The 23,399-nt window shown below is 48.8% G+C and overlaps 1 protein-coding gene across 2 annotated transcripts in view; it reads left to right on the top strand.

Annotated features, from left to right (window-relative positions):
- The window catches only part of CABLES1 (Cdk5 and Abl enzyme substrate 1), a 99,883-nt gene that overhangs the window by 34,109 nt on the left and 42,375 nt on the right, over positions 1-23,399 (top strand). For both annotated transcript variants that reach the window (XM_036009212.1, XM_028524829.2), the window contains exons 2-3: positions 7,584-7,655; positions 13,197-13,289. In XM_036009212.1, coding sequence (XP_035865105.1) covers positions 7,584-7,655; positions 13,197-13,289 — 165 coding nt within the window. The remainder of the gene's footprint in view (positions 1-7,583; positions 7,656-13,196; positions 13,290-23,399) is intronic.

The raw sequence follows: 23,399 nt of genomic DNA, 5'->3' as shown, positions 1-23,399 counted from the left end.
AGCTCTTTGGGACTGGGAAGCCAGGGAGAGGAGTTTGGCTTTCTACCATCCATCTCATCCTTGTGTCACAAACCCCATAGAGCAGTGCACAGTGAGCCCTCATGTTGCTTTCTAATGGGGAATAAATGTGTATCCATCTGGCTTAGAAAGTTTTCAGCATGCAAAGCATTCCTGGAAAGCACCAGTAAGTCCCAATGACTGAGCATTAAGGTGAGGTCACCAAAGCCCTTGGCCCATTGTCCCGGTGGGTGTTTAAGAGGTGGTGGCCCCACCCTGAGTACAGAGAAGAGGGTCCAGTATGAAACACGCTGCCTGAAAAGGCTGGGGATGGGGGAGGCCATGGATGCATCAGACCTGACTCAGGCACCGGTGGGCCTTCAGAAGGCTCAGGAACAAGTTGCTATCAGCCTGTCTAAGGAAGCACCTCCAGCCGACTGCATCTGCATCCCCACTCCCCGTGTAAGCCCTGCGGGTATATCACACCTCCCTGTCCTTCTGGTGTCAGAAGGAACCACACTGCATGTGTGCATGCATGTGCACACACTGATGCAATGTGTACATACATATGTGCCAGTCTCCAGCCCCGCCCTTCTGTGCGTGTTCATTTGGCCCTTGGGGTCTCTCCAGATCCTTCTAGAATTGGCTCTAGCCATGTGATGGGGGCCTGGCTGTCTCCTGGATTTTATTGGCTCCTTCCCTGACTGTGCTTGAGGGAATTCCTCTGTGCCTTGCACAGACTGGGTGTTCCATCCTGTTCAGCCCCATCCTGCTGAGCATGTATATGAGAAGTCCTTCTGGGTTTACCTTTCAAACTGTCCACACTGGTCTGGTCAGTCCTTTTCTGTGCTTTTTTTAACTGGGGCCTCTTCCAAGTTTTAAACCAGGTTCTCCTTTGAGCTCACTTGTGCCTTCCTCTGCCTCCCACACACTCCACACCTGGTCTGTCCCGACCTTGAACTCTGGGTCCAGGTGCTGGATTCCCAGCCACCCTCCCCACCTGGCTCAGGGAATCCCTTTCACAAAGAACACTGCATGTTATTCCTTGAATTCTGATGCTCACCCAGAACATGCACGAGTTGGCCCCAAAGTCCTTAGACTGGTTCTATTAGATCAACAGGGTTTTGTTTTTTGTTGTTGTTGTTGTTCAGGATGAAACTTCATTTTATTTTGAGTGCTTTTCCACTGCTGGTATGTCCTTCCCATCCTCACCCTGTCTTGGCGTGGCCACCACTACTCAGCACCCACCCCCTGCCCTTGCACTGGGCATCCAACAGGCTCTGTGGCAAGAACAGTGTCATTTACCTCAGCAGCCACACAAAACCCTAATCTTTTCTGGATCCTGATTTTTCCCCCCAACCAGTACAACTGCTTTTAGTTTCTGCTCTTCTGCACATTTGGTCAACGTGCTCCATCCAGCTGCAGGGCCCGGCACTCCCCGGGGATGAGGCTGAGCGGGAATGAGAAGGCAGCGCCGTCACTCAGCCCCTGTCCTGGGGCCAGCCCCTTCATTTGCTGGGACCCTGAAGATGGTCCAGGAACCTGGGCAGGTGTCTTGGGGGTGGCCAGGTTGCTGCGTTTGCTGCTGTCTTCCGACTTCCCCTCCAGTCCTTCTTGGGAGAGTTTGAGCTTGTTCCCAGGGGGCTTCATTGAGGGTCTTCGAAGTGGGCAGTGGCACGGTGTAAAGGGCCTTTTGCACGGTAGGGAGGGCGGCAGTGGGCAGGGTGAACAGGGAGGTCTGAGGAGTGAATTCCTGGCTGGTTTTTAACTTCTGTTAATAAAGCCGTAAACACTGAGATGACCTCACGCCTTGGTTTTCCAGAATTTGGCGAGTCTGATGAGAAACTTGAAATGAAAATAAACACAGGCAAGCCGAGTGCCTTTGTGTTCTCTGTAAACACGGAGGGTTGCTTCCCTGACCTGCGTATAAAAATGTAGAAACAGATCTTATTTGAACAGCTGATCAGCAGTTCTTGGTGTATTGATTTTAATTTGGTTTTTCCCTGATTCATCAGCTGGAGACTTTAAAACAGCCAGATTCAAAATCAGTTTCCTAGCATTATCTCTATTCCTTGATCTGTGCATCCCTCCTTTTCTTAAAGATAACCCTGGTTTTCTTCCTTTTCAAGGAAGACTCCTGTGACCTGCTCGGGAGTTTGGATCGCTCCTTTCTGTCAGGACCCTGGGTGTGGATCTGGGTTTAGGCACACAGGGGGCCACGGGGAGGGGAGGTTTTTCCTTGCACAAGCCAGCCTGAGGTGTGCCCTGTGCTCAGAGGCGTTGCGGCAGGGTGCTCTGCGGGCCACTGCAGCCTGGTAGCCTGGCCCAGCCCATCTGCCAGCGCAGTGTCAGGCCCCATGGCTCTCCCCTGGGATTTCCTCTGCAGTCAGGCTAACAAGCAAGCATTGCCAGGTGAGCAGGTAAGGGCCACACTCAGTTTCATCAGCAGCTGTGTTGCTAGACAAAGCTTTAGATCCAAGGAAAGCAGAACTAAGCACGGATCTGAAGAACGCGTCTTCAGGCTGAAGCCAAAGGCATTTTCACTTTAAGACTCGCTGTAGCATCTATTAAGAGGCAACAGCTGACTTTTCATTCTTCATCTGTGGACACATATGTATTGCTGCAAAACAGCTTGCTTCTTCAGTGAGCACAGTCTGATTTGACTTCTGCTAAAAGCGCATCTGGAATCTTGGCTGTGAGATTTGCCAAATCATGAACAAAGTTATCATCCTTTAGCTGCTGGATCTGGAGAGCAAGCTCATAGTGCTGTGGCCTCAACAGCTCACAGCCATGTGAGAGAAGCGACAGCTGTACCCACGGCGTGTTAGGGGGACATTTGGCCTTCAGAGAGCCTGGTATATTTGAAAACCGGCATTTTCACCAAAGATGTATCAATGAAAGTATAATTCTTGGATGTGCAGAGGTTGTTCTCGTTAGGGCTCCTGTCAGTACTAGGCTTCCACAATAGGTCAGCCTACAAGTTACAGATGTGCACCCTGCTCTTTAGGACCACCTTTTCCACCTGAGTTGAACACTACTTCCAGAACACAAGACGACATGCCTGTGACGTGGGGCTAGAAGAACCAGGGGATGGGATGTTTTGACATTTACCAGTGGATTTTCCTATCTGCCAAAAAGGCCAGCTCTGCTTTCTAGGCTGATAACTCTCCAGCCCTTTCTTGCTGGGCCCTGGTTGGGGCACAGGAAGCTTTGCAAGTAGAAGTCAGAAAAGGAGGCTCAGAGAGGGAGCTCCCTTCAGCTCTGGATTGAAGTGGGGCTGCTCGCTGTCCAGCTCCGACTCCTTGCAGAGGCCCTGCAGCACCCACTACCAGGTCTGCATCCTGATAGTTCTCCAGCCCCTGGAACAGTCTCAGGCCACTGCGCCCACACCTGCAGCTCCACACGGTGAAGGCTGCTGGCCCTGTGAGCACCAAGACCTGGCCTCGAGGGTGAGGTTGGAGCCCTAAACCTACCGGTGGTCCTTCACCTCCCCCCCTCAACTGGAGTTGTGAGCAGTCAAGCATGGCCCCCGTATGGGGACTGCTTTTCTTGCTAGCTCACCCATGGCCAGAAATTGTGGAGTGAGCAGGGTGCCCAGCCCTGGGGATGCTCTCTTGGCTGCTGTCCATCTGAATCCCCATTCTTCTGTCTTGCTTAGACGCTGCAAGTGTCCCCGACAGTGGAGCCAGAGGCCAGCTTTGTTCCATGGCGGTGTTCTCCCCAACAGCCTTTGTTTTTAAAGAAGCAAACCCTTCTTTTCCTTTTCACAGTTTTAATCACTGAAAGGGTAAACACCAAACTCCCAGAGGGTGCTCTCTGGGCACCAGGATTAGCAGATCATTCCCTCAGTTTCTATTTGATGCATTTCCTGGCTTGATTTTTTTTTTTTTTGCAGTGAGACATAAAAATTCCATTTGGAAATATGAATGTTTAATAAATTAAACAGAAGAAATCCATTTTAAGCAGATTATACCTCATACCTGTGAACTGCTCAGCTGTGCTTGGAGAGAACTCTCCCTCCTCCATGCCCACCCTTCCCACTAGATGAGGGTTTTCTGCCCACCTGTCCTTCTTGTTGTAATGAGGTGTTGGGAAGCTTTCTGTGGATGATTTCTGGGCTTCTGGTGGCCAGACTGGGAGCTCCTATCCTGAATAGGGGGGTCCCACTAGGAACTGAGTGTAGAAGAGCATCGAGTACAAGATCAGGAGCTCTCGGGCAAAATCCACAGACACCCATCCGCCCGGTGAGGGAGGTCATTAGTGTATTCACCCAGCCTTGTGTGAGCACCTGCTGTTTGCGAAGCATGCTCCATCCCTAGGGCTACACAGGCGAGGCAGGCAGTGTCCCTCCCTGTGCAGCTCACTGTCTAGTGTGGTTCAGTTCTGTCTGGGGGAGGGGGATGGCCAGTGGGGGAAGGACACGGCAACAAAGCACATAAATTACAAGTGTGTGGGTATCATATGATTAGGTTAATAAGTTATTTTTATGGTTGGGTTTTTTTTGGTCATAATAGCCGTCTGAACGGGTCTGAGGTCATCACAACCTCAGCTCACCCATCACCTGTATGACTGAGATGGCCGTGAAGCCGCACTCCTTCGTACCTACGCAGGGGTCAGCGTGCCCCAGCAGGAAGGGGGCTCCTTGCCTGGAGAGAACTGGAGCCACACAGGAATTTTCCCTTTTGTGAGGATGGCGGTGGTAGCGATGGTTGGCCCAGATCGCCTTGGGCCCCTTCTCACTCTCAGAATTTGTGTTTTGCTCCCAGAGATTTTCAGGGTTCCCTGGGGCTTCCACGTATGTGCAGCCAGGGTGCAGAACATGTATGAATTTGACGTCCTCGCTTGATGCCAAGGCCAAGGGGTCCTCTTCCTTATTACACGCGTCCTTCCTCACTCTCAGACTAGAGGTGTCCCCGGACAACTGTGTCCCCTGAGGTCTGCTGCCCCACGTTACCCCGTAAGGGGGTTAGCCGTGACCAGTTGGCCCTACTGGACTCATGGATGACCCTGCCCTGGCCTCACTGGTCAGCAGGGATAGCGGCGAGCCAAGTGTCCGGCTAGGGTGAGGGTCTTCTGGCCTTTGCCCCCCGCCCTGCCCACTTTACCCCTGTCTGCAAGGTGCTCCGCATATTAGGTAAAGAAGAAATGTCCTTCTTCTGGAAGTACTGATGAAGGTACCCAGAGCACAGCTCCTACCTCGCCCCCACTCTCCTGGGGCCCCCAGAATGCTGTCAGCTGGGACAGTGACAGCTTTGGCCAGCTTTCAGGATGGCCAGGCTGCAGGCCCCATTTTCTCTAGTCAGCCTGTGCAGGTGGTCCGTCGCTGCCCCTGCCCTGAAAGTGGAGCCAGGGAGACTCTTGTGCTTAAGAGACACTTTAGAGATCCTGGCCCCAGGTCCTGCCTTACCTAGTCCTCTGTCACTACCGTCACGTGCTTTTCTATGGGACTTTTTCCTCTCTCTTTCTCCCAGTGACATTCCCCTAAGCTTCCAGTGTCCATGGATTTATTGTAACTACCCCTGTGCCCAGCCCAGGGCCTGGGAGCACACAGTGACTTGTACTCACAGAGGAACCGTTAGCCCTACTGATAAATGGATTAATTTGGTCCAAGTATGTATATCCAGATACACAGACTTGTCCATGGATCATGATTTCCTTGCTCAGGCACAGCTGAACAATTAAAAGGTAATACTCTGAAACAAGTCTGGAGGCTTTAAGGAGGCCGACTTACACATGAGTATTGAACGTGAACCTCAGAAGTGCCGTGGCCAGTGTGGAAGAACCCAAAGGGTGATTGTCAGAAAAAACGGGGAACCCGAGGGCTCAGTCTGAGGACCAGACACAGACACCTCATTGGGTGATGTCAGCACATACTGCTGTTGTTTTGAGGTCTGTGGGTCTCTTACTGGATGTCTGCTTGGTTAATAAGGGGGCATGATATTTTGGTTCAAGGCTAAGTATTCTTGTCAGTCATGAAAATATGCAGACCTTTGCTTGCTTGCTGTGCCTGATGATAAGGAGTTTGCGTGGTAATGGGCATAGTTTCTGAGGCAGATCGTGGGGTAAAAAGTGCCTGGTGAAGGTTGGCCACCTGCCCTTAGCCTTCCCTTCCACTGCACGCTTTCTGTGGGTAGAAGGCAAAGGGAGAGGTTGTTGTATACCTTGGAAGGCCCTAGCAAGGTGGTGGGGGGCAAAGACGAGCACCACTGTGTTATCACCACAGGCATGACCTCGTGGCAGCAAACAAGTCTTTATCTTATGTAGGAAGGTCAGGTACGGCATCTCTGTTTCCATAGTGCCATTTGATGAATTCTTTCCTTAACAGTTGAGTGCTGGCCTGTGAACCAAAGGGTCCCCAGTTCGATTCCCAGCCAGGGCATATGCTTGGCTTGTGGGCCAGATCCCCACTTGGGGACACGGGAGAGGCAACTACATATTGATGTTTCTCTCCCTCTCTCTCCCCCACCCTTTCTCTAAAGGTAAATAAATAAAAATCTTTAAAAGAAAAAGAAAAGAAAATTGATGAAGCCCTTGAATAGTTTTCAGAAATGATCTTTCTGATTGTCTTATTAAAAAATAAAACATGAAGCAAAAGGTATCAGGGTAGATGGTCAGAAAAGGTATACATAAAACAAAACAAAAAAACCTATTTTATATTTTTGTTTCCCTTGAGAACACATTAGAAAACATAGCTATAATTGCATGTTCTTAATCTAAATTTTGTCAACTGTAATACAAAATAGGCTTATCCCTCTAATTTTAGTCCCTTTTTTTTCAAGGTAAGGAAAGACCCAGTCAGATTTTTACTGTCTTCTCGCCTCAGCCAAATCACATTCTATGAAATGATGGTCCTTGTTCAGATGAATTCGCTGTAAAGTTACTGCCGCCCCACCCTGATCCCGGGCCCAGGTAGTCTCAGTTAACAGGGGCCTGTTCTCACCCCAGTCTGGTGAGAGAAGCTAGAGTGAGGGGGTTTTAGCAGGTGTTTGCAATTCTTCAGCAGCCGGAAAGAGTAAATGTATTGTCTAAGCAGGCCCCAATATTTATTCTTAGTGGTCTCCGAGAAACTCTCCCAAGGAATAATGTCTTCCTTGTTTCCAATTGCTTTCGAAATCATGGCCATCCAGAGACCATAACTTTTCATTGCTTACTAATGTTTTTATTGCATCCTAATTGAGATTTTATTTAATATAGCTTTAAAATGTAATATTTACCAGCTAATCTGGTGCAGGCCATAATAGTTGAATACTTAACAGTAGTATCTAATGCTTGAGAAAATTGCACAAAGTACCTCAGTTGTATATAATAAGAGGCACTTTTTTTTTTGGTCTTTTGGCAGAAATTGCTGCATAAAAAGGATCAGTCACTTCCCTCATCACCACGAAGCAGCCCTATAACTAGGGAAAGCAGGACGGGCCTGGCATTCAGGGTACAGGCTGGGAAGATGGCAGCCTCTTAAAGACAGTTCTTGTCTCATCTTATTTTTAATGGACTTTATTTCTTAAGAACAGTTTAGAATTACACAAATGCCTAATCTACTTCACAATGCAGTTTTAACTCCCAGATTCCGCCCCCTCTCTCTGCAGACGTCGCCTCATCTCCCAGAGATCGTCCTTGGAGACCCTGGAGGACATTGAAGAGAACGCCCCGCTGCGGAGGTAAGTTCCTGGGATTGCTTTCGTATGTGTCGAAATGGCTTGCTGTACAAGATCACTGCCAAAGTTCACTTTTTTTTTAAGTTCTTGATCTACAGAATTAAATTTTGAAAATGACCTTCTGATCCCCAGACTCATAGTTTGGAAATCCTCACCCCAAGGACCCTTAAAGTTAAAAAACTATTAAATTCTATTTACACATTGGATAGCCAGTTTGCATGGACTTTGGGTGCTATTTTCCTTTCATTTTTGAAAGCTGCTGCTTGCTAAAGAGTCCATCGTGGCCCAGCTGTCCCCAGTGCAGTGACACAGCAGGCACAGTGCTGGGCTTCATCAGAAGGTGCCCACGGTGGCACTGTGTATGGCCAGTTGCTGGGGAAACTCTATCAGGAAAGGTGTGAGTGCTCCCTGAGGGCTAAAAGCATTCCATTTCTCCCTTGGGATTACAAAAGTGCTTGCAAGGCATCTTTTTTTGGGGTGACAGTAATTGCTGAGCTGTGCTATGCTTCTGACTGGCAGCCCTCCATCCTCCAATCCTACATCTCTTCGCCGGCCCCATGTGGACCCCGGTCCAGCCAGGCCAGCCTTGGAGCAGGACACAATACCCATACACTGCATCCTTTTCAGTCCTCACTGCAGCCCAAGCCAGGTGGCCTGTGTGGGGTTGGGGGGCTCCTCCCTGCAGAAGATGCTAAGGCAAGATGGGATGCTGGCTTTACAGGGCATGTGGAGTCCCCATGTGGACTCATACCAGCTCCTCGGGGAAACCCACATCTGTACCCCTTGTGCTCTGGCTGCTGGCCAGGATTTGGGAGTCCCAGGCTCCTTGCTTGGAGCCTTGGAGGGTGCTGATGTGGAGGGAGGAATCTCACCCTGGAGCTGGCTCCTTCTCTGCCAGGAACCTCACTCCCAGGTTCTAGGTATTATGCACAGACCCCTGGGATGAAGGATGGAGCACAGAACAGGCCTGGGTCTGGTCACGAGTGTCAGGTGACCTTGAACCTCATCACTGACTTTATTCCAAAGAGAAAGCCAGGGCCGGACAGTTTGATTTCCACCTTTGAAGTCTTTCTGAACACATTCATAACCTCTGGGCCCATCCTGGGGTGACTGGCATGTAGCTGCGTGACAATTGTGGTGTGGGTGCAGGTGCTCTCCCATCTGCCACTCTTTCGAATGCTGGGAGCAGGGCTGTTTCCTTGAAGGAGGCCCACAAAATGCTGCATTAAAAGTCAAATGAGGGAGCTGGCTCTGGTCCACAGTAATCAGCAAGAGTGAAAGAGAAACGTTCTCAGGTGGCACCAAGTGGCTTTGGCATTTGAGCAGGTCCCGCAAACGGAAAAATCAATGAGTAGAGCTGAAAAGCCCCTGGTGTTCCTACAGACTTGGAGAAACCACAGTTGTTAGGGCAGTGTGGCAGCTGTGAGCCAGGGGAACCGGGTAAAAGAAATGTCACTCCCTCTTTAGGGACTCTAGGTGGTTGCAGAAGCACCGAGGAGACACTGGGCACCGGGTTCCTGGTCCCCTGCCCCATCACCCCTGTACCTCTCAGGATCCGCCCAGGCTGGCCCTCTGCTCCTACCCCTCATGCCTCTGACTGCACGAACAAGCAGAGTGAAAATGGCTTCTCCTCTTCAACTATAACTTCATCCAGCTCTCACAGACTACTATGTGTAATTTCCAACAAACCTTGTACAAGTACAGCTTTTAAAAATAAGTCAGAAATCAAGGGACTATAGACAGTTTAAGAAGTCTTTATTTTCCCTAATGGACTTTTTTTTTAACATTAAAAACAGTTTAGGAGTCAGGGGACTATCACTTCTTGGCCTGATTCTTCTACTAACTGGTTACGTGGTCTTGGAAATTTGCTTAGCTTCTCTGGGGCCTCAGTTTTCCCATCTGTAAAATGGGAGCGGCAGATTGGCTGATTGCTGAAGTCCTTTCCAACTCCTCCAGTCTGTGAAATTAATATACCATTACTTACACTGAAATATTTGAGGAACCGGGGTGGGAAGGCAATTAACCCAACTTGCTTTAAAACTCAGTGCATTGAGCAAATGGCTCCAAGGCATCTGTTAAAAACCTTTTGCATAAGTAAGTGTATCTGTAATCAGTGCTAACAAGAAAGAGCCGATCCTTCATTAAAATTGTTTATAATTTAATTGTATCCTAATTTAATTTTGCATCACTTAAAATGTATGTTTTTAAATGGATATTTACACATTAATTCAGGCACTTTCAAAATTAATTCCTTCTTTGCTTAAGCTGCCACAGCTTGAGGGCTCAGCCTTCTAGTTTCCTTGGCAATTGTTGCTAACGCCACAGTGCGTTTCAAGCATTTCTGAGGTTCCCTGGTGGTTTAGTTGAATGCTACACACACACACACACACACACACACACACACAGAGGAAAAACAGCTCCTGGAAGGAGGAGCCCATGCAGCTAGAATTGGATGCTGATAGCAACACACGGCACCTTTGTTAGGTTCTACTTTTAAGAGTCTTGCTTTTCCTTCACAATTTGTTAGTAAGTTTCCTGTGTCTACTTAAAACTCCAGGAAGGAGTTTTTTCAAGGAGAGGGTTTACAGACCGAGCTGTTTCCACCTGCCTGGTGGTTACCTAATGCCCTAGAAATGAGGACCTAGGACTCCCCACTAGGTGTCTAGAAAACCTTTAGTTCATCTGCAGCAAATGTGACCGCCATCACCACCTGCCCCAGTTTTCCAGCCTGTCTGGGTTGGTGGGTGCTGGCTGGTGCTCTGTTAAGTGATTACTGCTCCTTCTCCTTCTCCTGCTTTGGCTGACACCTCCCTACAGCTCTTTTGCTGGTTTCCAGTTCCTGCAGAAGCCTGGGGGATTTTGTTCTCAAGCCTGAACGGTGGCAGCACCTCTCTCTGCAGGCACAGGAGGCAGGGAGCAGCTCAGGATCATCCCTCGTCTGGTCTGGGATTGCTACCAGCTTCCCCGAGCTGGAGTAGGACTGGGAAGGTACCCTCACAGTCTGGCTCACTGTCCACGGCCCCAGACTGGCTGGTCCAGGAACCTCTCCTTGTGGGCAGAAGTGGGGTTAGGATGTGCAGACACTCCTGGACACTTGGCCCTGTCCAGAGACTAACAGAAGCACACCTTTACACTCTCAAAGGTTCTCCCCTCTCCAGTGACTATGTGTTTCTAGAATCTTCTGTGTGTTACAGAAGCAGTTGGGGACCTTGAGAGGCTTGCAGACTCGAGCATTCATTTCTGGATGTAGAGCTGAGGCAGTTCGGGGTTCTGGGTCTGCTCCAGAGAGCTGCCCCGAGAAGGCAGAATGAGGCTGTACCAGGGCTGTCCAACCTTTTGGCATCTCTGGGCCACACTGGAAGAATTGTCTTGGGCCACACATTAAATACATTGCAACACACAATCACAAAATCTCATAATGGTTTAAGTAAATTTACAATTTTGTGTTGGGCTACATTCACAGACATCCTGGGCCACATGTGGCCCATGGCCTCAGGTCAGACATCCCCGGCCCTCTGAGCCCAGCAAGACTAAGTCTGGGTTTAGAACCCTAGAAGAGGGGTGGGATTGGTGGCTGCTGCCTGCTATTCAAACCCTGCCTGAAGTCCACAGGAAACATCTACTAAATGCCCTCAGGCAGGGCTCTGCAAGTCTTTAACTGAATCTATTTAAAATTAAGGACTCAGGACCCTTAATAAGGACTGCAGCTTTAACAACAGAGGTGCAGGGAGTAACAAAATATTCACCCTTTGTAACTAATGTTCTATTAATGATCACAACATCTGGTGTGTATATGTGAATATTTACATGTATGTACATATGTAGGAATATGCATATTTGTATTTGGCCATGTCACATGACAGTTTATGAAGCTCTTGTGCACATCATTGCATTGCATCTTCACAGCAGCACCTGGGAAGGAGTATTACTAGTGATAAGTCAGGGTCCGTAGTGAGTTTGGGGGTGGGGGCTGGGGGGACCGTGGTGTCTGCTGAAGCATCTCGCAGGGCCACACAGGCTGTGGACCCTGCCCTGCTGTAGTGGACATGGCCAGAAAGGGTGCCTTCCCTCCTCAAGACCCAAGGGCAGGAGAGCCCCCCTTTTCTGATGCAAGTCACCGAGTATCTGATGTTATGTCTTTGTTTTGGCTGGCACTAATTCACTTCAGTGTGATTGTTTTCAAGTTAAATTACATTTGAAGGGGCTATTTCTTATGAAAAAAATAACTTTCAGTGCCCTCTGGGAAAGGGCTTCTAGAAAGACTGAGCCTTGCTAGAGGGCGGGTGAGGAGGTCTGGGGGGATGCACACACTGCGGTCTGGACCAGGGGCGTCGCCTCGCTTCCCTTGGACTGGGGCCTTGGGAGATTGTAGAGACTGGAGCTGCTCTGCAGGTCTGTGGCCCAGTCCATTCCCTAGTCCTGTGCCCGACCTGCCCCACACCCCACCTGCCCTCACCTGCACCTCCTTGTCAGGTCACCTTGTCACTCTTGTACTTGAAGCTTCAAGTTCGACACTGACTGAACTTGGAGAACAGCCTCCCCGCCCAGACTGCACTGTGGCTTTGGGCAGCTGGGCACAGCTCTCTGTCACTTCCCCTCTGAAATGTAAGTTCTCAGGTCCCCACTTCTGATGGCTCAATCAGCCCTAGGGGCCCACGGTCGGAAAGGTTTGTAAGTAATGAACTTCAGTAGCCAAAACCAAAATAGAAAAGTCACAACTCCCTTTTCAGGAAAAGACTAAACTTCAGACTCTTGTTGGTTGGAGTTTTAGGTTTTTGGGTTTTTTTAATTTTTTACTTCTTATTGTTGTTGCAGCTGTGTGACTTAGAGTTTGCCAGGTAACTCTGAGAAAATCCCCACAAGCACGATCCGTTCAGCCCCTGGTCAGGGTGTCGGTCCTGCCATGCGAGCACGCGCCCTGTATTCCGGTGGGGGTCGGGGGGGGGGGGGGGGAGGACTGAATCCAAGTCATTTGTGCAGCAAGTATTTATTTAAAATTTATCTTAAAAGCAAAAAAGAAAAGCAAAAGCCACAAGCCAGGTCTCTGATTCTCATTCACAGTGAAGCTGTGACTTCCCGGTGCAGTGGAGAACGGAAGGTAGCTCAGGCCAGAGTTCTGCTGCAAACGAAAAATGATTCAGGGTTGTTTTTAAACTGAATTTTCCAGTGTTGTTTCCCCTCTAAATTCTTTAAATTTATAGTTTTCTGTTTCCATTACCTGTGTTGATACAGGAGAATTCTTTCTGAGATGACAAGAAAGAATAATGTCTTCGGTATCCGGGTAGGTTATGTTATTATAACTGAGGACAATAGTTTTCATTAGCTGGCTTTTCAGATACCCATATAAATTATTATCGGTATTATCAAGGAAGTTGTCTGTCGTTGGGTTTTTTTAAAGCTTCCTTGCTTCCAGCCATATTGTCCTCATTATCCTTGGGGTGACTCAAACCATGTGTCTGGTCTTTCCTTCCTGTCTTTGTGTGGAGATGTCTCAGCTATCCAGCCAGCAACTGACTGTATTTTTTAAATGACTTTGTTTTTCAGATGTCGAACTCTCTCAGGTTCGCCCAGACCAAAGAACTTTAAGAAGATTCATTTTATCAAGAACATGAGGCAACACGATACAAGGAATGGCAGGTACTACACTGGCCGGAGCTGCCCGTCGCAATTGTGGGTGGGCGTGGGTCCCGTGGGGAAGGGAGGCGGGGACCGTCTGAATGACCAGACCTCAGCCAAGTGCAGCCCACACTGCTGGGATGAACAGGATCCCCTGTCACCGTCCCAAACAGACTGTTTCCACCCCATTCCTGCCAGATCATCCCAAGAAGTCTATAGGAAATAATGCTTCCTAACACTGACCAAAGGTGAGATTTTTAGATTAACCACAAACTGAATTTTTAATAGTATTCAAATATATTTTTATAGAAAATTTTGAACAGAAAAACAATTGAGGATTTTTATGTTTTGTTTTTTTCCTTTTTTTCTGCTTTGTTGGGTTTTGTTTTCCTTTTTTCACCAGAGCTTTGTGCTTTGGTCAGGAATTGTCCCATCAGGTCTGTGCTTGAACTTGGGTTTTGTGTTAGCTTTGACGGCTTTAGGAGAGTGGAGTCATGACTCTGCCAGCAGATTCCTCCTGGGCACTGACTCATTCCAGGGCTGCTCACATGTGGGGTGTGTGTTTCTCCAGGAAAGTGCTAGCAGATGAAAATTATTATGGTTGAAAGTTCTGTGACCTCAATGTTAAAACTCTCCTGGTGGCAGACGCATGCGAATCATTGTTACGGGTGAGTTGGTGACGGAGCGGCTGAATCCATCCACGGCAGCCCTGGGCAGCACTGGAACGGAGCTCCGAGACCTCTCGGGTCCCCTGCTGCTCTGGGCCCCTCGCGCCCCTTAGGGACACCTTCTGTCTGTTAATCTGTGGCCTGGATAGTGGCGTTCCCTGAACACGAGAGTTAGAGACACCACCCAGAGCGGAGGACCTCTGAGAAAACCACTCCGTTTGATCTCCTGATTCACACAAGACCACTAATGCTCTAATCTCCACCAGATGAAAATTGCTACAAGGTCCTTAGACTCAGGGAATGACTAAGGCCCAGTGTGTTTCACTCGGTGTAAAACACACTGTGCAACGTGAACAATGATGATTACAGTTTTTAAGATTTGTTTCCTTGACGTTTATACCTCCTTTTTAAACCTTAGTTGAATAGAGAACATAATCTTATGGCTATTCGGTGATTTTAGAAGAGCAAAATTGAGCTTTCTCGTCAAATAATTTTTACATAGTCAGTGTATATTCTTATTTTAAGTACAGAGCTTTTAGTTCAGATGTACCCAGCTGTCATTTGTTAAACAGAATATTCTGAATCTCTCTGTCTCCCCCTTCCTCTCACTGTTACAGTTCTTGTGCCTCACTCATTTAACCACTGCACTCTTCTTGTCTTTTGTGGTTCTTAATTACTGAATCCAAGCCTTACTTATGTCATGTTTAGTATAATTATTCATCATTAATTTACCTTTGTGTTTTTACCCATGATCTCTTTAACCATAAAATGAGCATAGAAAGCCTTTCATTGCTACATGAAATCAGTGACGAAGACAAAGAACTGGGCTGCATGAATAGAATTCCCCACCTCCAAAGGCTGTCAAGGGTACTAAGTTGGATAATCACTTGGCAAGTTTTGGCAGTGAGAGGATGAGCTAATAAAGATTTGGACTAATGGGATTGCCAGTGTCCATTACAAAGCCACCTTCCTCGGCAAACCCTTGACCCAGGAACAATATAAACAGTCCGCAGAGCAGGCAGTCGCTGGCAGTTTTGCTGAAGAAGTTTTGGAGGGAGCCAGAAAAGACCATTAGCTTATCTGAGGATCTGAGAACTGGAATTAAGGACAGGAAAGCAAGCTCTCTGGCCTGCTGTGGGAACCACAGGCTGGAGGCTGTGGGGATGGGCAGTTGTAACTGCCCAGGTGAGACGGCTTTTCTCATGCCAACGGAGGATGAAAGGACAGGAGGTGCTCCCCTACCGCCTCTGGTTTATGAGCAAGGATGGATTGTCCTTAGATGAAAGAAGGAGCCAGGAAGAAAATACCATTTCTGAGGTGACAGAAGGAAATTGTGGTTGAGCAGATGAATGGGAGGATGTGACCCAGCCTTTCGGAAAGGAAAGGAGAATTGTCCCCATGGGAGCAGGTGGGAGATCGCCCCATGGAGGTGGCTGGGGACATGTGGACGAGCTCCGCTCCAGCAGTGGTGGGTGGGAGGGGTCCTGGTGTAGCTTTCAGAAGTCCCGACAAAAATTATTTGACAAGAGAGCTCAATTATGCTCTTCTAAAATCACTGAAGAGCCATAAAATTATGTTCTCTATTCAACTAAGGTTTAAAAAGTAGGTATAAACTTCAAGAAAACAAGTCTTAAGGTGCAGTGGCTGGGGAAGGGTCTCCGATTCCCCCCTCCGGTGTCCGGAGGCATATACACAGCTCCACACCAGAGGACACTCCTGCAGTGAGTGTCGGAGTCCCTCGACTAGGGTGTGCTGCCCATGTTGGGGAGGAACAAGGCTTTCTGGAGAAGGCTGGAGGTGTTGGTCAGAGATCTCAAAGGTCTGGACTGAAAACAGAATCGTCTGAGTACTGCTGTGTTTGCCTCTTCTTGCACCTGGGGAGAGAGACTGAGAGGAACCTGATCCAGCCCCTGATCCACCCCCGACTCCTGCTCCCTCACACACTGCACCCAGCTCCCAAGTCTCCTTGTGATCCCTGACCAGCACAGACTGACCTCTCAGGCTGCAGGTCACCCCTGGCCTGCTTGCTGCTCCAGCTCTGAAGACCCTGGTGATGAGGCTCCTCCGTTCCCCAACCAGCTGACCCTGTGGCAAAGGCACAAATGTCGAGGAGGATTCAGGCTCCCGTCTCAGCAAGGACCAGAGGGCAGCTGACATGCCGAGAGGGAAGCATCTGTTTCGATACTCAAAACCTGACCTGACTGTGAGTGTTAAGTGCAGTATAAGATTGGAAGGGAAAAAGATGCTAAAAACTGTGAACCAAACACAATAAATGACAATCCTCGTGTTATTGGAAAAACAACAAAAAATGTAAGTGAGCCTCATGATTGTATAGTCAGGGTAGCTGCTCAGAATAACCCTTGAGGCCTCAGCCATCCCTGTGTTCACCCAGTTCTGTCTGCAGCATGAGACAAAGCCCAGCCGGCGTGTGAGGTGGAGGTGAGCCTCTGCAGTGGAAGGCGTGGTACTGATGGAGGATGGAGTCCACTTCAAGCAAAAACAGTCTTCATCTGTTTAGAATCAGTGAATTTCACGGGGCTGGATTGGGGACCTGCTGGAAGGCTTTGTGTGTGGCTGTCGTGCAGAGAACCAAGCTGAGGTGTGGTCTGGAGCCATGCTCTGGGCCAGGTGGAGCTGAAGGGGGAACGAGGATGCCAGTGGCGGGCTCAGCATGAACGCTGCAACTTCACTGTTACAGCAGACGGGTGATGAGTTCTGTGCTGGCCCTGCTGGGCACTGTATCTCCTAGCCGGCAGGCGAGGCAGCAACAGGAGCTGCCGCACTCCAGTTCTTTTTCTGCCTGAACACGAAGACAGGTAGGCAGTGGGAAGTCACGTCACACTTGGTAGTTGGAAACGAAAGTAATGCATGGCTGGGTTTTAGGAAGACAGATCTCAGACAGTTCAGACTGAGAAGGGGATTCTTGTGGCAGCAACCATATTGTCAAAAGGAATTATAAAGTTGGGAATGTCATAAGGTAATAGTGGGTGTATTTATTGAGTGCTTGCAAGGTGACAGCTCTCAGTACTTGATAGGCTTTGTTTCATTAACTCAAGTCAGTGTTTGAGTAAATGAGTGGAAAGACCTTTCGAATGAGTTTCAGTGTTTAGAACTATATCTTGAAAAATGGAAAGAATTTAGAAATATACATATTCTTAAAACAGTCTTACGAGGAAGCTGTTATTATTGTTGTGTTGGGTAAAATAACATCCCCACTTCACCCCATGCTGCCAAAGATGTCATGTCATATCCCCGGGATCTGTGAACCTGTTAGGTCACGCAGCAGTGGAAAGTTGATGTGACTTGTGGAGCTGGGATTGCTGATCAGCTGCCCTTAAAGTAGCAGGATCATCCTGGAGTATCTGGGTGGGCTCGCTGTAATCATGAGGGTCCTTAAAAATAGAAGAGAGAGACAGAAAGTCTGAGTTAGGGTGATGCACTGGCAGCTTTGAGGATGGAGAAAGGGGCCGTGGGCCAAGGAATGCAGCTGCCCCTAGAAACTGGGACAGGCAAGAAAACGATTCTCTTCTAGAACTTGCAGTGGGAACCAGCCCCACTGCTGCCTTGACTTTAGCCCTGCGAGACCCATTTCGGAGTCCTGACCTCCAGAACTGTAAGAAAATAAATTTGTGTTACTTTAAGTTCCTAACTTTGTGGTAATTTGCAGCCGTAGGAAACTAATGCACTCCTCACCCCAGTTTACAAGGGCGGAAACTGGAACATGTAGCCAGAAAGTGGGGGGTGGACTATGGATCCAGGCATCAGATTCCAAAGCTCCTCCCCATAATTGAAGGGTGGGGTAGGGAATTAAAATTCATTCACTGTGAGACAGCATGTTGTAGTGGATTTTGAGAAAACTCTCCATTGAATTCTGATTTTAAAAAATCATTAGCACAAGGCCAAGGACTGATAAAAGAATGGAAAACGAGTGAAAATACTGTGAGGAAGACTCAAGTCCAGAATGAACCAAAGGTTGATAGAAAGGAAAGAAAATTGGAACCTTTGTACTTTGCTGATGGGAATGTAAAACAGTGTAGCCATTGTGGAAAGTAGTTCCGTAGTCCCTCGGAAGGTTAAATATAAAATTACCATATGACCCAGCAGTTCCCCTGCCAGGTGCACACCCAAAATAATTGAAGAGAGATTCAAACAGATCCTTGTAGCCAATGTCCACAGTACCATCATTCACAATAGCAAAAGGTGGAAACAGCCCAACTGTCCATCAGCAAATGAATGGATAGACAAGATGTGGTACGTCTGCGAAGGAATGCTATGCAGCCACGAAAAGCCAAGAAGTGCTGATACGTCCTGCAGTGTGTATTACTCTTGAAACATTGTGTTGACTGAAATAAACCAGACACAAAAGGTCACTTATTTCATGATTCCATTTACACAAAATGCCCAGAATAGGCAAATGCACAGAGCAGATGAGAGGGTCCCAGAGCCTGGGAGTGAAGGGCATTATTGCTCACTGGTTGTAGAGTTTCTGCATGAGACAGTGGCAGAGTTTTGGAGATAGTGGTGATGGTTGGTCAGCATTGTGCATGTACTTAGTAAGACTGAATTGTGCACTTAAATATGGGTAAATGGCATATTTTATGTTATATATACTTTATTCCCATCGAATCAATAAAATGCCAATGATAGCCATGGGGCTTTTAAGGCCATATTCAGAAGAGAGATGGAAGGGATGATGAATTTCTAGGGGTTGATGGTATAAGGACAGAATAAGTGTCAGTTTCTGGCCTAGTTTTAGATTCTTTAACAGGTAGAACTATGGTATATAAACTTTAAACAAAACAATGTGCTGGGCACACAGTAGGTGCTCCATAAGTATGTGTGGAATAAATGAATGAAGAAACCTTTTAAGTGAGTTTCAGTCTTTAGGAATTGATCCCAGGGAATAGAAAGAATTTAGAAATACAAACAATCATTAAAACACCGTGGAGAATAAAAGTTCTAAGTTGGATGCTAGACCAATATGGCTTTTAAAAAAGTCAAAAAGAGAACAAAGTCGTAGCAGAGAGTAAGCCCTAATAATTCCCGACTAGCAAGCCCAGGGCTGATTGCTGGCAGAGCTCTGGACTGGATGGTTGAACAGGTGGTTTGGGTGCTTTTAGAAAAGAGTAGAGGTTGCTAACCACCAATGTGACTTCCCTGGGAAGCAGTTACGTTCGCTCCATCTGCTTGTTGATGGGATGACTCGGATTTCAGCAAAGTATTCGACTGCTCCTCGTCAAGCGAATCCCCATGGGTTGAAAGGCGAACAGTGGGCTGGGCGGTGGTGAGGCTGGAGAACCTGCAGGCTGCTGAAATGTGTTAGCCAATGGTCTGAAGCCCCAAGGGGAGTTTAAGAAAAATAGCACGTGGTTTTGCCTTGAGCATTGTCTCCTCTTTGGAGGGAAGGCCAGTACGCCTCGCTGCAGGCCTCCTGGAAGGGCCGATGCAGATGGAGAGGACAGTGTGTCACAGGAGAGCCGGCACTCAGTCACTCCAATGGCTGGAAACCCGAGGCCCAGAGCACCGAGACTAACTTCAGCAGGGATAAATGATTTACGGCACAGGATGGAGACTTTTCAGGAGCTCATGTGAAAAAATATCTTGGAATTTAGATCACCCGTGTGTTCCGGAGGGGCGTCTGCAGGTGTAACCACAGACTGAGCTGATCCAGCTCGTACGGTCACAGACACGTTGCCGCTTTGCGCCCAGCCAGGGTCAGTTCTGTCCGTCGTGTTTTCATCAGCATGAGGGGCACATTTTAACACACTGGATGTGTGTTGGGGTGGCCCTATTGCAGTGAACTCCGATTTTCTAAGCCCCTCCCCTCGGGGAGGTGGGATGGAAGATGCATAACAAATGGGAATAGCCAGACCTTCTGTCTCAGTCCACTGAACCACCTGTGTATAAACAGCCATTTTTCTGCAAGGAGACGTGTACGTGCAGAGAGAAAGTGCCCGATAAAACAGTTCCTGAACTATGGAGAGTGCAGTGATACCTGCGTTTTGTCCGTTCAGCACCTACGCACTGACGCCTGCTGTGCTGGGCTGTCCTAAGTGGGGGGACGTGTCTGTAAATAAAGCAAACAAAGGCCCTGCTGAGAGGAGTCACCGGCTCCTTGGGAAGGCAGATGATAAACAAGTAAACACACCCTGTCCGAGATGGGGTAGGTCAGCTATGGAGGAAACCTGAAGTGGCCGAGGCTTCCTTTGAGCAGAGGTCTGGGGAGGCAAGGAACTAACCCTGTGCAGGGAATTACATTCAAGTTGGGTGGAACAGCAGTCACGCAGCCTCTGAGGCCAGAAAGTACAGGGTGTGCTTAAGGAACTATAGAAAGGCCAGTGTGGAGGAGGAGAAGGAGGAGGTGAGTTCTGAAAAGCTGTGGGAGGGTGGATTGTGAAGGTGTGTGCTTTTGTTGTGAGCGAGGTGTGAGCCATGAGGGTGCTGAACAGAGGACTGTGGTCTGGCTTCGCCCGTGCAGCTGGATGCTGCTGAAAAGCTTGCAGACTGCATGTGCTTGTTGCTGCTTTTCAACCTGTGCAACATGTAGGAAATAAAACGAGTCACAGAGGGAAGGTCTAGGGTTTGGACAGAATCTCCCCTTGGTGGTTATGTTTCAATTCTCTGCTTGGTGAGAGGATCTGGGACCTTGGGGGAGACCAGACCTAGGTCCCCACCGGTGGTGTGCAGCAGCCTGAGAAGACACCATGAAAACATTATGAACCTTGGAAACATTGTGGGGACTGAAATAAGCCAGACACAAAGTGGCAGTCCACTCAGGGCCAGGGCCACACCACAGGAACCAGCTACCAGTGCTTTTCTGAAGAGCAGGCAGGAGAGGGCTCAAGAGGGGACCTCCTCACTTCTGTGACAACATGCTCAGCTTGCTACCTCCCTGAATTGTGTCTCCCCAAAATTCTTATGCTGGATTCCTACCCCTACTACCTCAGAATGTGACCTTATTTGGAGATAAAGTCATTGCAGATGTATAGTTAAGATGGCATTGTCCTGGAACAAGCTTGGCCCCTATATGATGATGTCCTTATAAAGGGGAGACATATAGATACCCCCCATACACACAGAATGCCATGTGGCCGTGTGAAGCTTAGCGGTATGTTGTCACAAGCCAAGGTGCTACCAGAAGCTGGGGGGGGGGAGGCTTGGAACAGATCCTGCCCTATAGTCTCCTTCAGAGGGTCCTGTCAACATCTTGCACTTGAACTTTTGGCCTCCAGAACTGTGAGACAGTCTATTTCTATGTGTAAGCCATTCAGCATGTGGCACTTTGCTGTGGCAGCCCCAGCAAACTCACATACACCCCTATCCTCTCTCCCCACAGCTGTGAGCTCTGCTGCCCTAGTCCCTCCCCTCTTCTCCCTTCACTCCCTATTGCTGGGGAAGGGCATCCACACCATGGTCTTAGTCACTGTCACCACCTTAACCAGTCCCAGGCCTCCTGAGCCCCAGGACCGGCTCCCTCCCAGGCTCAGGTGGCCTTTCAGGGGCTCGCCTGCCAGCCTCCCCGGTGTCCACAGCCCTCCACCCCCGCGCCACCTCCAGCTCTGCTGAATTATTTACAGTAATTACCTGGTTAAGGGGAGAGGTTAGTAAACACTGGAAAAAAATACCCACAAAAATTACATATGTAGTTTCAATTTTGTGCTTTAATTTAAGGCATATTATTGATCATTGAACGGGGGGGGGGTGAGGTTTGTTGTTTTTTTCTTTTAGATTTTATTTATTTATTTTTAGAGAGAGGAGAAGGGAGGCAGAGAGAGAGAGAGAAACATCAGTGTGCTGTTACCTCTTGCACACCCCTCCACTGGGGACCTGGCCCGCAACCCAGGCATGTGCCCTGACTAGGAATTGAACTGGTGACCTTTCGGTTCACAGGCTGGCACTCAACCCACTGAGCTGCACTGGCCAGGGCAACAGTTGTTTTTTTGTTTTGAGGGGGTTTTTGATGCCAGGCCTTTACTTTGCATGTAGGCCCACAGACCGGGGTCTGCCCCGTGGTGTCAGCCTCATGTTCCATCACACCCGCCCACACTGCCTGTCCAGACTGGACTTCTACAAATGACCAGGAGTCTAACTGCAAAATTCTTTTGGATTTTTATAATTTTTCGTGTCTTTTATAGTTAGTTAACTTGCCCATACCTCAAATGCACATTTTGGTGGGTGGTGACTTGCCTCATTTGAATACTTTTTAAAGCATTCAGCATTGTGTTTTATAGAAACAGCATTTCTCCCCTCCCCCACGTCTCAGTAGTTCATGCAGTCTCTCATGAACAAGAACGAGTGTGAGTAGCGAGGACAACTGGTGGAAACATTTTGGGGTCATGTACATCTAGCCGTTGTGCACAAGGGCCAGACTCACTGAGTTCTAGAGGACAGGCTCCCAGCCTGGGCCGGAGTGTGCCGTGGGTGTTGGTCAAACTGACCACAGAGACTCAGGAGGAGAGTTTTACTGGATGCTCAAGTTCTTGAATAGGTCTTCTGCTCCTCCTCCTCCCAGCCTTGACTCATACCAGTTCCTCTGCCAGTGTATCTTCTGCTTGTAGCCTCATTGCCGTGTATCCCTCCTGCCTCGGCTTAGCTGTCACTTCCTCCAGGGAGCCAACCTTGCCTTTCTCAGGCCAAATTAGCTGTCCTTCAATGTGCTCTATCTGTAGTGCCCTCTGCTGCTCCCGACCATCACACCCCTGTGTAAATGTCTGCCACCTAGCCATAAGCCTTGTAAGGATGGAGCCCTTGTCCGTGCAGTTCAATATCCAATTCCCAGCTCCAGCACCATGTCTGGTATAGAGTGAGTGCTCAGACAATATCTGTGGAAGGGCGGGAAGAGGAGAGGAAGACCATAGAACTTGTTTCTTGGAAATATCCCTCCATCCCCTGCATTGTAGGATGAGGTCCCCCTTAGCAGGCAGGGAAGGCCTGTACTGTCCTAGTGGTAATCTTAGCCATCATGGGAGTGGCTGTGGAGATGGTGGTGCTAGGAGCAGTCATGATAGGACGATTGACGCCTCCTCCTGATGATGATGCCACATCTTATGTCTGTGGGCTACTTAGCATAGATCTACACGAGCATTTTCCCACCTGGTTTGTGCCTGCTCTGTGCCCTTAGCCTCCTCGCTCTGATGCCCTGTGTGGGCTTGCTCAGCTGTGTTGGTCATGTTCCCCTTCATCCTGGGCCCCCCATTCCCTGTTCTCACCTGTTGGGGTCCCACTCCTCCTCCAGGACCTGGCCCAGATCCCCAGCGCCTGCCTCAGGCCCGAGGCCCACCACCTACTCGGGCCTCTAGGTCCCTCTGCTCCATGGGCTCCTTCCCCCCACACAGCCCCACACACAGGAATATTACCATCTCTACGCACCAGCGGTGCAGCGCGAGAGCACAGAGCACCTGCCAAGCAGGCGATGTGTGAGACTGAGCAACTCTGCGAAGGAGTGACGACGTGCCAGCTGTGT

Source organism: Phyllostomus discolor, chromosome 9 (assembly GCF_004126475.2).
Source record: "Phyllostomus discolor isolate MPI-MPIP mPhyDis1 chromosome 9, mPhyDis1.pri.v3, whole genome shotgun sequence".
In the NCBI taxonomy this organism is placed as follows: domain Eukaryota; kingdom Metazoa; phylum Chordata; class Mammalia; order Chiroptera; family Phyllostomidae; genus Phyllostomus; species Phyllostomus discolor.
Note: the sequence above shows the minus strand (reverse complement) of the source record. Positions and strands in the feature narration are given on the sequence as shown.